The sequence below is a fragment of the Telmatherina bonti genome (assembly GCF_933228915.1).
Source record: "Telmatherina bonti genome assembly, chromosome: 1".
Taxonomy (NCBI): Eukaryota; Metazoa; Chordata; class Actinopteri; order Atheriniformes; family Telmatherinidae; genus Telmatherina; species Telmatherina bonti.
The window spans coordinates 28,882,670-28,895,584 of record NC_136619.1 but is presented as its reverse complement, the minus strand read 5'-3'; the positions used below and the strand labels follow the sequence as shown (position 1 = coordinate 28,895,584).

The window sequence follows — 12,915 nt, the reverse complement described above, 5'->3', positions numbered from 1 at the left end:
TGTCAGAACAGTCTGGTAGAATGCTGTTGGGGTGGAAAGCAGGGTTTGATAAGCGCTGATGCCTTTGTTTAGGCAGCTGGGAGGGAAAGATGGACGTGTTCATGCCAAGCTCTGCTCATATTTTGGAGCGCTGGGGTTTTCCCTATTCTCTCTCTCTGTCTCTCTCTCCCCCTCTCTCCCTCTCTCCCTCTTTTGCTTTTTCCCCATGCTGCCTCTCAGACAGCTTTGATCACAGCACCCTTTGAAGCAGTGTTCCAAAATGAAAACGAGGAGAAAGCAGAAGTCACCGAAAGTTCACGCCTAAACTTCCTGCAACTACTTGCGAACTGCACATCTTTATCACAGTATAAGCTCTGTCAAACCTGCAGAAATTATTAATGAGAAAAAAAAATAACTGGCCATAAATCCTTAAAACCATAAATCCTTAATTATAAGGCGATGATGTGTTGTTCCTTTACACCTAATGATAATGACTTTAATGATGGTGTTTTAGAATTTAGCATCAGCACTTTTTAGTGGACTTTTCTTTAAACACATCAGTGGCCACTGCACAGGAAATCAATGCCACATATCTTTATTTGGGATAATACGTTGGGATAAAACAAATGTTTTCAGCAGCTGTAAATGCCAAGTTAGCTCTCAGGCAAACAATGGACAAAGAGCATACCAAGGTTTCCTCAACTGTATAGTAACGGCGTGTTAGCAACGGACCATTTTTTAGCTACTGTGGAATGTTAGTTAGGGTCTTTCTTTACATGTTTCCTTTGTAGATCTCATTAGACTGGTATCTAGATTTGGGGATTGGAGGCCATCAGATGTTGCTGGATGCAACAACAACAAAAAAATCTAAGTTGATTTTGACATACCTGAAGCATTGATGTTTTTTTTTTTTGTTTTTTTTTACTGTGGAAACACTGAGAGTTTTGTCCTGGTTCATGCAAAAATGCTTGATTGAGTTTTCTCCCGGTGAAAGTCAAGAATCTGCCTTTTAGATTCCGTTACATCACTTTTATAAAACATTATATGGTTCCGTTGACCTTGAGCTCTTAGACTTTGTAAACTATTCTCTTCAGACAGGTGTTTTCTCATCTGTTTTTAAAATGTTAGAGGTGAAGCAGCCTTCAGTAGAAGAGTAATACAGACCCAAAAATTCCTGATAAATACAGACCTGTATCCTACTGTATCCTAATGTTTTTAAGTAAAAGTATATAAACAAATTCTTGTTATTCAGTTGCACAATTTCTTAAATACACACATCTTGGAAAAATATCAACGTACTTTTAGGACAAACCACACACCCAAGACAGTTAATTTATCAGGAACGTTCTGTCCTGGTGGTGCAAAATCTTAGTGCCACATTTAATATATATATGTCACCAGATTTTATTGCACAGACTGAGATGTCTGGTGGGTCTCAGGTACTTTTCTTAAATGATACTGGTACAGTATTGTTTGCTACAAGTTGAGAGAACTGTAGATTTTAGGAATGCCGGCTATGTATTGCTGAAAGAATAGACAAGGACACATTGTTTCTCTGTGCCAAGTGGGTCACAACTATAAAATTTAGTGAACCATTCACAGTCGCCAAGATCTAGCTGATGCTGCTGCGACAGCATCATCAAGAGAAGCCACTACTGTCAGCCAAAGGGGGTGAAGAGGGAGAGTATAGATGTAGGACATATACGAGGGACACCGTGAGTGTGCTGCTCCTAAGCTGCCGTCTCATCAGTAATCTCCCTTGACAGGCCTCTGCGTTGTTTAACTTGAGATGATTGAGGGTGAGGGAGAGTGAAAAGATAAATAAAAGGCAGATAAAAGAGAAGAAGATAAGAAGAAAAATTACACCCAAGGAGCAAATAAAGAAGATATTACAGACTGTCCTACATATCAGCTACTAATGAATGTTGGAGCACTCTCTGTAATACCCTGAGCAACTACATCTCAACAGGGGTACTACATAAATTTCACCCCAGCCAGCTGAGACTGCTGTAAGTCTGTAAAATGTGGTGAGCAACAAGAAGGGTACTTCAATTGTAATCATGCAGTGTAGCTCAGTTTGGCTTCTCCCTTAATTACAAGTGTTAGGCCGGGATGCGGGAGTGGGGTAGGGGGGAGTTTTAGAAAAGACTAGGTGCAAGCTAAATTATCTGTGAAACTAACAAATGAAAGCAATTAGCCAGCAAGCCAGAAACCAGGCCAAAGACTATCTAGAACAAGCCAACAGTTTCTTTTAACTTTTTCTTAATCTGCTCAGCTCCCAATGCGCTACATTTAGGTAATGCTGATAGGACTAATTAGAGAAGAAGCGCCTCAAACAGCAATGCACAGCAGCATTGTGGTATTTCTCAACATTTTTAGAATTTAATGTTTGCATGTACTGTAAATGTTAAGTGGCTGCATGTTTGCACTTTTCCACAATGAATATTTATGAAAGGTCAGACATACACAACACAAATCCTAAAACAGCTTCATAGGACAAGAAATTATTTTCCCTTTTGAAAATAACAGATTCAGAAGAGGTCATCTGAGAGCTAAAATAATGATTCTGAAATGTCAGAAAACTCTGAGAGACATACATAATGACTTCTTATTTGCATTTTAAGTTGTCTCCTGGCAAAAAAAAAAACAAAAGACGCAAGCGGACATATTGGGAGTGTGATCTTAAAAGGAAAAAATGAAAGAGTAAGAATTAAAGTGGAGTAAGTGAAGAGTAAACAAAGTGGACAAGAGAGGAGAGAAGATGATGAGAGGAGGTGGAGCTGAAAAGGGATGAAGAGAAATGTGGATGGAAAGGATCAGACAAGGATGCAAGATCTTAGAATGGGAGGAGGGACTATCAGTTCCATAAACTTAAACTCTTGCAGATCACAGGGAAGACCCCAGAGATCTGTTAGCATGATGCAATCCTCTCCTCTCCTCTCCTATCTGATTATGTTTTCTTCTCTGTGTCTGCAGTTTACTAAACCATTTATGCAGTGCGCTGCTCTAAAATTAGCCCAAACACAAATACTCACACAAACAAAAGTGTCTAATGCAACTACTTACCTCGACAATGGCCATCTATCTCCTCATGGCCGATGCTACAGATGCAGTGGCCCAGTGGTACCAGCCAGTCTCCATCAGCACCACAATACAATTTAGGTGTGTCCCTCTCTTCAGCATTCTCCACACACGCCCCCCTCACTTCTACCAGAGATGATGAGTCCATGTGCGGTACTGTGTCAGGAAACACTGCCAGGTTCCTTAAAGTTGATGGGCATCTCTTGTAAAATACCTTACATGAAGAAAAAAAAAAACAGGTTATAGAATGGTTGGTCTCTTGAAGACAGAAAATTGGCAATTTCATGCCTGTCATTTGAGCAAACATAAGTTGAACCACCCTGTTGACAGACCTTTACAGAGACGAGGGCAATACAAGCTCCCACATCTTGAAAGGCCAAGTAAAAGCCCTTCTGTGTCACTGGTCCCACCTCTCTGACCTCAGTATTGAGGCGAAGAACACGATCGCCAAGATCCGTCTGTGTGAAGCTTTCATCTGCTGCTATGGTGTCCACCTTGAAACCAGCAGCAAACAAAAACTTTGTTCACTTGTATTGAAGGATAACAACAGTACAACTGAGAAGTCTATTTCACAAAATCTGATAACTAACCTTGACGTAGTCAGTCGGTCGAAACCGGGTCCCTGCAGGAAGTGGGTCGGTTGTCTGCAGGTAAAAGAGGTTGAAGGTTTCCTTACAGGTGCCTGACACCCAAGGAATGGAGTTGCAGTCTCTCAGGGTAAAACGCAGCTCTACATATACCTGAGTCAAAATATTGACAAATAAATACACAACAACAGCCTCTTTGGGGTTTTTAAGTATTAAATCTGTCTCAAAAAACTTTTCACAACAATTGACTTCATTTTATTTAGATCATTTATAATTTTTAGTAGGGGCATAAACTGAGTTGGAATCATGAGTATAATTTAGTCCCCCCCTTCCCCACACCCCCCTTTCCCCACTCCCCTTTTTTTCAGAGAGAAGTTATTGAATAAAAACACATCTGAGGAAGGGTAATGATGTTGTCCAGACCCGCTGGGCAGCTTGCCGCTGAATCCATCCAGACTGCAGCCAGTTGTTTTGGTTTGGCTCCATGACATGGCAAACCTGGAAAGTGTGAATAGGTCTGTTCTGCTCATCCATCTCCGTAATAGCGTCCCACTATACGAATACAGAAAGCAGATAATAGCATGTTTACACCAATGGCCATGTAAAAATGTAGAAACCCAGTCAGGTGTCTGCTTCCAGCTAAAAAGAAAAGTTGTTGTTGTTAACCTGCATCTTAACAGACACCCCCATAAGCAAATCAGATGTGGTCTCAAGAACACCTGATATAACTATTCAATGGAATGCCTCAAATACTTACATTATTGATTGTGACATTGGATTGCATGTTAGAGATGGCTAAGTCAAAAGGATTGTCCAAACTTTCAGAGGAGAGATCATTGTTTTGCATAAACAAGGAAAAGGATACAAAAAAAAGTCAAGACATTTAATGGTCCTAGAAATACAGCTGGAAGCATAGTTCACAAGTTTCGACTTTTTGGACGTGGCAGAAAGAAGAAGCTATCAATGGCTGCGACCAAATTCCTGAGCAGGCTGGAAGTCAAAAGCCCTTGACTGACTGCATAAGACCTGCAGCAAGACTTGGTGGCAGCAGGTCCTAAGGTTTCAACTTCCACAGTAAGGCTCCACACCCAAACTCCAAGACATACATCACTACTGAGCACTACCAAAAGCACGTGACAAGTCTTTTCCAATTTGCTCAACACTACATAAATAAGCCAAAAAAAATGTTTTGGCGAGGCTGTTCTGTGGAGCAATGAAATAAAACTGGAACTTTTCGGGCCTATGGATCTGCAATATTTCTGGAGAAGGAAGAGTGACGCATATACTGAAAAGAACACTTTGACTACAATGAAGCATGGCAGTGGATCAGTGATGCTCTGGGGCTAATTCGATTCTAGCTCTAAAAACCTACAGTGTGAGGTTTAAATATCAGGAAGAAAAAATGTGATGCCGTCTTTGAGGAAGCTTAAGCTTGGGCATCATTGGACCCACTAACAGGTCAATGATCCCAATCATGCCTCAAAGTCAACCAAAGCTTGGTTTAAAACGAAGTCCTGAAAGATATTAGAGTGGCTATAATTTTCAGAGGGAGCATGAGGAGAGGATTCAAAACCGAAATGATTGGAAAGAAAGATCCAGGTTTAGGCACTCAAAGTGGTTAGAAATAAAATACCTTTAATAAAATTGGGAAATAATCATTAAAATACACCAACATGTATCAGCTTATGCCTTCTTCAGGCACTCTCAAGTAGGCTGTTTGTGTCACTATACACCCGGAAGAAGACATAAGCCAATGCACACTGGTGCATTTTCATGATTCTTGCCCAATACCATAAAGGGTTGAATAATTTTGAGACTGCAGTGGTCTTTGAATGGTCTTTGAATGTGACGCATTTTATATGAAATTTGGACAAACCATAGTTGATCTTAGTTGTGTTGAGCTACTAAAATAGTTCTTTGATTTTTTTAATTGCAACCAGCTGCCAATAAACCTGATTTGTAGTGCAGGGTGAAATAATTTTGACAGCGACTGTGAGTGTGTGTGCGTGTGTGTGTGTGTGTGTATATACTAGTCTGCATATAGGACCTATAGGGGAAACACAATTACACAATCTAGTTTCAGAGGTGCTCAAGAAAATTCAACCTCTGCCTCTTTCCATTGCTTACAGTGAAACTTAATTCCTATAGAAATATGACATTTGAGAGACACCAAGTCAGTTTCACCAATGTTTTCAAGCTGTTGCATCAGCCAGACTCTCTCATTTGTCTGCTCCACTTTAACGGTGTGATGATCAGAGCTTCAAAAGCCCTAACATTTATTGACAGAACTTCTCCTGTGGCATTACATGGACAGCTGAGACTGTGCCAGCTACACAGCTGGACGTGGGATTTTAAGTCAAAAGCACAAGTTACATAGAGGACATATGTCTGTTTTCTACTAGCTTCCATTTTTAAAGATGACGGTAAATGTTTTTTCTTCTTTCTCCTCCTTTGTACAATTTTTGTTTATTTATTTTTGTTTCATGTTGTTTTGTGTAACGGGCTTTTTGTGTAAAAAGCTAAAGTAAAAAAATAAAATAAAATAAAAAAAATAAAAAAACAATTTATAGTTTTATAAATGATGGAGTTTGCTAAACTTTTTAGACCCTTTCCATTATTGCTTATTGAATGTATAGACTTCCATCATCATATAATCAGCTTTTCATGAGGCAAAACACAGAAAGACAGACTAGTATAAGTGTGACTACTTTATAAATAAAACATAACGAACACATGTAGCCAGTAAATATTAAGTCTTCTTAATTGATTGAGGGCCTTGGTAGCAATGACCTCCTTTTTTTTATAAATTGAAGTATAGCTTTCTCTCTTTTGAAATTTTCCAACAGTTTCAAAGCATTATTAAAAATCCATGCCGGATGTAGTGCATCAGTGTGCACTCCCCTGAATCTTTATGCTGAAAAATGAACCAACTCAGCTGCAGGCAAATGTCTGTACAGAGTAACAATGTAATGAAAATAAATAGATTACACTGGTTTCCTCTGATAAAGTCACTTACAATTCACATAGAATCATTCAATATTTTTAGAATTAGAACAAAGAATCTTGCTTCTCATAGTTGGAGAGTTATTCAATGTCATTTGAACAAATTCTATTCTATTCTATTCTATTCTATTCTATTCTATTCTATTCTATTCTATTCTATTCTATTCTATTTTACAGCCATTCATCCAAAGTGACTTATATATGAGGGTGATAACAACACATGCATGAGATCAAAGAGTAGAGGACATCATAAGGGACTACTGGAGTCCAATTGGACAATGGTCTTGATCTGTAGTGCTACAGGCTTTTTTTGTTTTGTTTTGTTTTGTTGTTTTTTTTTTTTTTTTGTTTTGTTTTGTTTTTCTACACCCCTCAATATTACCCATGTTAAAATACAAAAAATGAATTTCCATAACATTTGTTGCAAAGAACTGGACAAAGTTCTTGAACTTTTCCAACAAAACTTAGCTAAAGTAAGTGCTGAAGGGCTCCTCGAAGAGCTGAGTCTTCAATTTGGTTAAAAGTAGACAAGGAGTCTGCAGAGCAGACAGAGACACAACAGAGGAAAAACTTTTGGTACCACGTAACACGAGGTGTCTTTCACTGGTAGAACGTAGCAGTCGAGAGGTACTGTAGTTCTGGATTAAGGAGTGAAGGTAGACAGGAGCCATTTGAGTGGTGGCTGTTTTGGTTCTGGCCAATTAAGTATTTTCTTTCGTCATTTTTTATTGAATATTTAAAAAAAACAAAAAAACAAAAAAAAACTGAAAAATAAAATTTGCTAACCATGATAACAAATACTAAAGTTGCAAAATTGCAGCAAGCACCAGACCATGTCTCTAGAAAGAGAGGCAGACAGATTTGGCTGTCAGCAATCAATATAATCTAGTACAGCTGCCAACATGTGGCACCACAAGAATTAGATGAGTAATTTTGAGCCATCATAAATCTTAACTCATATTCAAGTTTTTTTCTTATTTACAGCAAGCCTTACAATTATATGTGCCACTAATGTTAACCACTTGTGCTACCAATTAACTAAAAAAAAAAATCTTAGCTGCTCATTTGTTTTGATCCCATGAGTAAAAGTAGTGTAGTATGCCAATACAACTGGGCTTCAAGGTTCCAGCTTACATAAATGTAATTTATCCTTTTGCCCACTATCTGTGCCAATATTAACAAAATATTGTTGCAACATAGCAAAACTACAGCGACTATGCTGCATGCAATGTCACCATGGAAAAAGAAACAGGAATTGTGCTTTTCAGCAGTGGCATTTTCATCCATGGTGTGACTAGAGGTCTTAAATTGAGAGGGGAAGGAGAGATTACATTCACCAAAGATTTCATCCAAGACTTTTCTGAACTCCTGGCTGAAAATATCCAAGATATGAAAAGATCATTCATTCTTGGAGACTTCAACATTCATGCCAGCTACTATATTTTAGACTCCATTGTCACCTTTAGAAACGAGCACTCCAAACGTAAAACCCAACCTTGGCTATGTGGTGTTATTCATGTGATCAGATATATGTGTGAAAAATGGAGGAAAGCTAAATTCCAGCTGTCTTTTGATATGTTAAGAGATTCTTCTAGTCTGTCAGAAAGCTGTTAAGACAGCAAAACTAAATATTTGCCAAATCTTGTAAACTATCACAGATTCCATTACTATACTATACTACTATACTGTAATACTATAAATGTAGTGCAAAACGCATTGATTTCTTCTGCCCCCCAGGATCTCTAGTAGTCTGTAAGAACATCCTTTGGGTTTTTATTGACTAAATTTATGGCATCAGATCAAATATCAGCCTTTCTGCCTCTTATTTATATGTATTCTCTATGTGCTCATCTGGTTGAGCACTTTGAGAAACGGACCTTTTCCTTTCCATCTGAAGTAATCTGTCACTTAAAGCCTTCAGAGTGGTTTGGACACTGTTCACTCTTCTCTGCTAAAAGAAGTTGATGTTGTTGGTCCAAGTGTCCTGGCTATAACTGATAGCTGTCTTGCGTTTGGAACTGTCCCTATTAATTTGAAGTGTGCAGTTGTTCAGCATCTTGTTAAAATACCAAACCTAGACCCCACGGTCTTTTTCAATTGTATCTCAAAATCACCTTTTCTCTAAAATTGTCAGAAAAAGTTGCTCTTACCCAACTATGACAGTATCTAACTGAAAAACAATGGGACTGGAGCTTTTTAGTCTGATTTTAAAGCATTTTGCAACTCTGAATCAACACCTTTAAAAGTAATTAACTACTCTTTACAGTCACAAAGCAAATACTAAGCTGCTGCAGAGAAAAAATCCTAGTGCCACCTGTGCCGTTCATCATTGTATCCTCATTTCTAGGCTGGATGACTGATGAGACTAAATGAACTGCTTTAAAATGTTTTAAATCATATTTATGTGACAGAAGTTTTTCTGTAAATTTGGAAGATTTCTCCTCCTCTTCAGCTGTCCTCACTTAAGTAGGGACCCCATGAGTCTATCCTTGGCACTGTCCTATTTATAGTGTATATGCTTCCTATAGGCTCCATCCTTAAGAAACATGTGGTCTCCTTTCACTGAAATGAGAATGTCATATTTATGTTACACTAAAAAGTACCTCAGCTCCTCTCGAGAGTTTATTCTGCTGCCTAAATAAGGTTAAATCTTGGATAGCATAAAATTTCTTGAAATTAAATTGAATGTTTTAGTCTTGCTATTTAGGCTTCCTCACAACCATGCCAATCAGATCATCCACCTTTGCCCCCCTGGAAACATACATGAGAACGCCAGTCTAGGAACATAGGGATGATTTTTGATGATGTTTTCATTTGATACACAGAGAAATTCTGTTATCAGAAACAACTTCTTTAGCTAAGAATCCTTTCCAAGGTCGAGCCGTTCCTCTCTTATTCTGACTTTGAGAAAGTGATTCATGCTTTTATCTCTTCAAGACTAGACTGCTGTATTAGTCTTTGTGCAGGTATAGCTCAGTCTCTTTTGTGTCGTCGACAGCTTGTTCAAAATGTGGCTGCTCGACTTTTAACAGAGACATAAACGTGCTCATATTACACCAAGTTTAGCTTCTCTTCTGGCTTTTAGTCCATTTTAGAGTAGATTTTAGGATTTTAATGTTTGTCTTAAAGTGTTTAAATGGGCTAGCGGCTAGCCCATAAGTAGGACTTGCCCGCTAGCCCCTACTTATCTTTACAACCTTTTAACACTATCCATCTTTTCCAGTGCCGTGAGATCTGCTGATTGGATCCTTCTGGTTATCCCGAGCTCCAGGTTAAGAGATGAAAACACAGGGCTTTTCTAGTTGTTGGCCCCAAACTGTAGAACCGCGTTTCCCTTCACATCAGATGTCATCAACACTGGACATTTTAACGTTCATATTATAATTTAAAAAATAAATACGAGCACTTTGCTTTTAATTCTGATTGAGTTTTAGACATTTGGGTGTTTGTATTGTTTCTTGGTATTTTTCTGCATCTGTTTCATGTTGTTTTCTTTGGTTGTATAGCACTTAGATCATCTTTTGTTCTTTCAAACATGTTTAAATAGATAAACTTGACCTAACTTTACACGCTCACTTACACTGTGGCAGCACTGGGATCAGTGGCTCTACCCTTAACAGTTTAGACTTACTGTCTTGTGGTGCTTGTCTGAATCTGTGTCTGACTACAAGGGGTGCTGGCGGAGGGGCTGATATTTGGCCTGGGGTCCGTCTTTCCCATATTTGTGTTCTTCCTCTTAACTAAAGCGACCTACATATCTTACTTTCTCTTTATTCTTTTATTTTCCTACACAAAATAAGACTGGTATAGTTCTCCACATTTTCTTAAACATTTTCATACTTTAAAACCAGCTAGCAGCCTTGCCAGCCACCGGTTTGACTAGAATTTGTGGCTCTAGTAGCGATGCTAAATATCTTGGATACTGAGGTAGTCTTGAAGCATTCTTTAAAATTTGTTTTCAGGTTAAATGTGAAAATCTTAATTATCTAAGTTGATGTGTAGTCTAAAAATATATTCACTGAAAACTTACAACTAACTATATAAGCTTAAAACTAATCGAAAACTTGATCAGCACTGCGATATAGCCTCATGCTAATGCTAGGGTAATAGCCTGTCATTACAATAGGAGTTGTACTTGCACTTTGACAAAATCTCTTCAATAAATGTGCATCCAAATGTCAATATTTTTAAAGTATGACTAGTTAGGGAACTTTTTTCAAATTTACTTCAGACTGGTGCAGTGACATTTATCTGTGCAGGTCTGGAAAGTCATTTCTGTCCTCCTCCAGTGACCTGCCAGTCACCCAAGGTGGCTCCCGGGGTGTCCTATAGGTTCACCTTGGCAACCCTCTAGCTCCACCCCTGTTTTCCAGCTGTCTCTGGCAAGAACAGTTGTAGGCAACTCTGGTCCTCGAGTGCCACAGTCCTGCAAATGTTAGGAGTTTCTTTCCTGCAACACACCTGACACACATCAGACCTAATTATCAAACTTGTGCTTGACATCAAAATTTGCACAAGTCTGCTAAATAGCCACTGATTTGAATCAGGTGGGTTGCGGCAGGGAAATCCCTAACATTTGCAGGACTGTGGCACTCGAGGACCGGAGTTGCCTACCCCTGGGCTAGAATCTTCTACAGTAAAGTGCTAAAAACTTAAAAACAGGAATGAAAACAGTCATAATGAACTTTTTTCTTATGTTTTAGGGGTGCTGAAATAAAATGCTGTGATGACTTAACATAAAGGAGATTTGCCTGATAGTTATTCTTCCATGAGGCTCTCCCATGTCAAAAACAAAGCTATAGGTCTCAGTCATTGGCTTGTCCGCTACCTGCCTGGCCAAAACCAAATAGCCTGAAAAGCCTGATGAATCCGTTGGTGTTTTCAAACAAATCTGTCAAATGTTGACCCTGAATCCAATCTGTCAAACAGACTTTTCAACCTGTCCCACACTTCTTTTTAACCTTACGTACATCAGCTAAACAAAACAGGTTTGTCATCTCTTAATAATGTCCAGTAAGTTCAGTTAAATGGTTTCTTGTCAAGTTGTGGAAACATCTCTGGGATCACCTGGATGAATCAACATGATCTTCATTTTAAAATTCATAACTAAATGTTTCAATACTTATGTAAATTCAATGTATGTTTTCTGTGCAAATAAAGCACTGCCAAACTGGCGATTCCTTTGTTATTGCAGAGAATTGTGAAGGTTTTTTTTTAAATTAAAAAGGGTTCACAAACAAAAAAATCAAAACAAAACAAAAAAGCATTAATCAACTTCAAATTAAGTCAAGAGTAGAAAAAGAGATGTTAACAGAACAATCATGGTGTTATGGATTCTTGCTTCTGCCTGAAAATGTAAATGTAATCATTCTAAACACGTTTCTCAGCAAATAGAAAATTATTGTTGTTGAATTTGTCTCTGAGTTCACAAAGAGTAATAAATAATTTTATCATTTTAAAAGTCCAAACAAGAACAACAGCTTTTTTTTCTTGTGTTGCATAATTTACAGGGGTACTTTTTTTATTGGTCTGCTACTTGTGATGTGTTTGTCACATTAATTAAGCTATAAAGAAAAACACTTAACTGATACTGTGCACTTAAAAGATAAAAATAATGCAGATACTTTATACCTATAATATTGGATAAGGATGCTGTTCACCCTTAACAAAACATTACTTGGCAGCTAAACACTAAACTTCAAAATTTCTCAATTTTCAACCAATATGAGATTTCTCCCCTAATTTAAACCAACTCAAGCTAACCAACACTTAACCAAAGTTTGTCTCATCATATAATTAGTTGTTAAGATAAATTTCAACAGTTATGTTTTTGACAAATGATATCTAAAGACCTATTGTGCAAAAGTTATAAAAGGGTACTGAAAACTGCCAAACTTTATTTCAACCTGCTTTGAAGGCTCACTCCAAATGTGAGAGGTCACAACAGCCTATAACAATGTTTTTGGTCTGAAATGCTGTCTCTCCAGAATCCATCTTCTGCATTTGTGCAGCACAGAATTTCATTGAATGGAGAGCGGCTACCCAGTAAAAAAAAAATCTGTCTGAAAGCATTCTCAGTCTCCTTCAGAAAGTAGAGGATTGAAGCTTCTTCAGCTGTGATCCCACGCTATCATTTCCAGGTCACAGACTAACAGATAGTGGTCATGAGAAAGCATTAGTAGCTACATAGGAAACACTCTGAGTGGTTATTGATTTTTCTCTCCATGTTGGCTCCAGCATTATGTAAATCTGTTTCTGTTACAGC

At 38.1% G+C, this 12,915-nt stretch overlaps 1 protein-coding gene across 1 annotated transcript in view; it reads right to left on the bottom strand.

Moving 5' to 3' along the window:
- The window catches only part of LOC306759510 (ephrin type-A receptor 6-like), a gene marked incomplete at both ends in the record, with an annotated part of 67,214 nt that overhangs the window by 32,137 nt on the left and 22,162 nt on the right, over positions 1–12,915 (bottom strand). The window contains 4 exons of the mRNA XM_079245179.1: positions 3,046–3,274; positions 3,393–3,554; positions 3,651–3,800; positions 4,071–4,199. Of these exons, the coding sequence (XP_079101305.1) occupies positions 3,046–3,274; positions 3,393–3,554; positions 3,651–3,800; positions 4,071–4,199 (670 nt within the window). The remainder of the gene's footprint in view (positions 1–3,045; positions 3,275–3,392; positions 3,555–3,650; positions 3,801–4,070; positions 4,200–12,915) is intronic.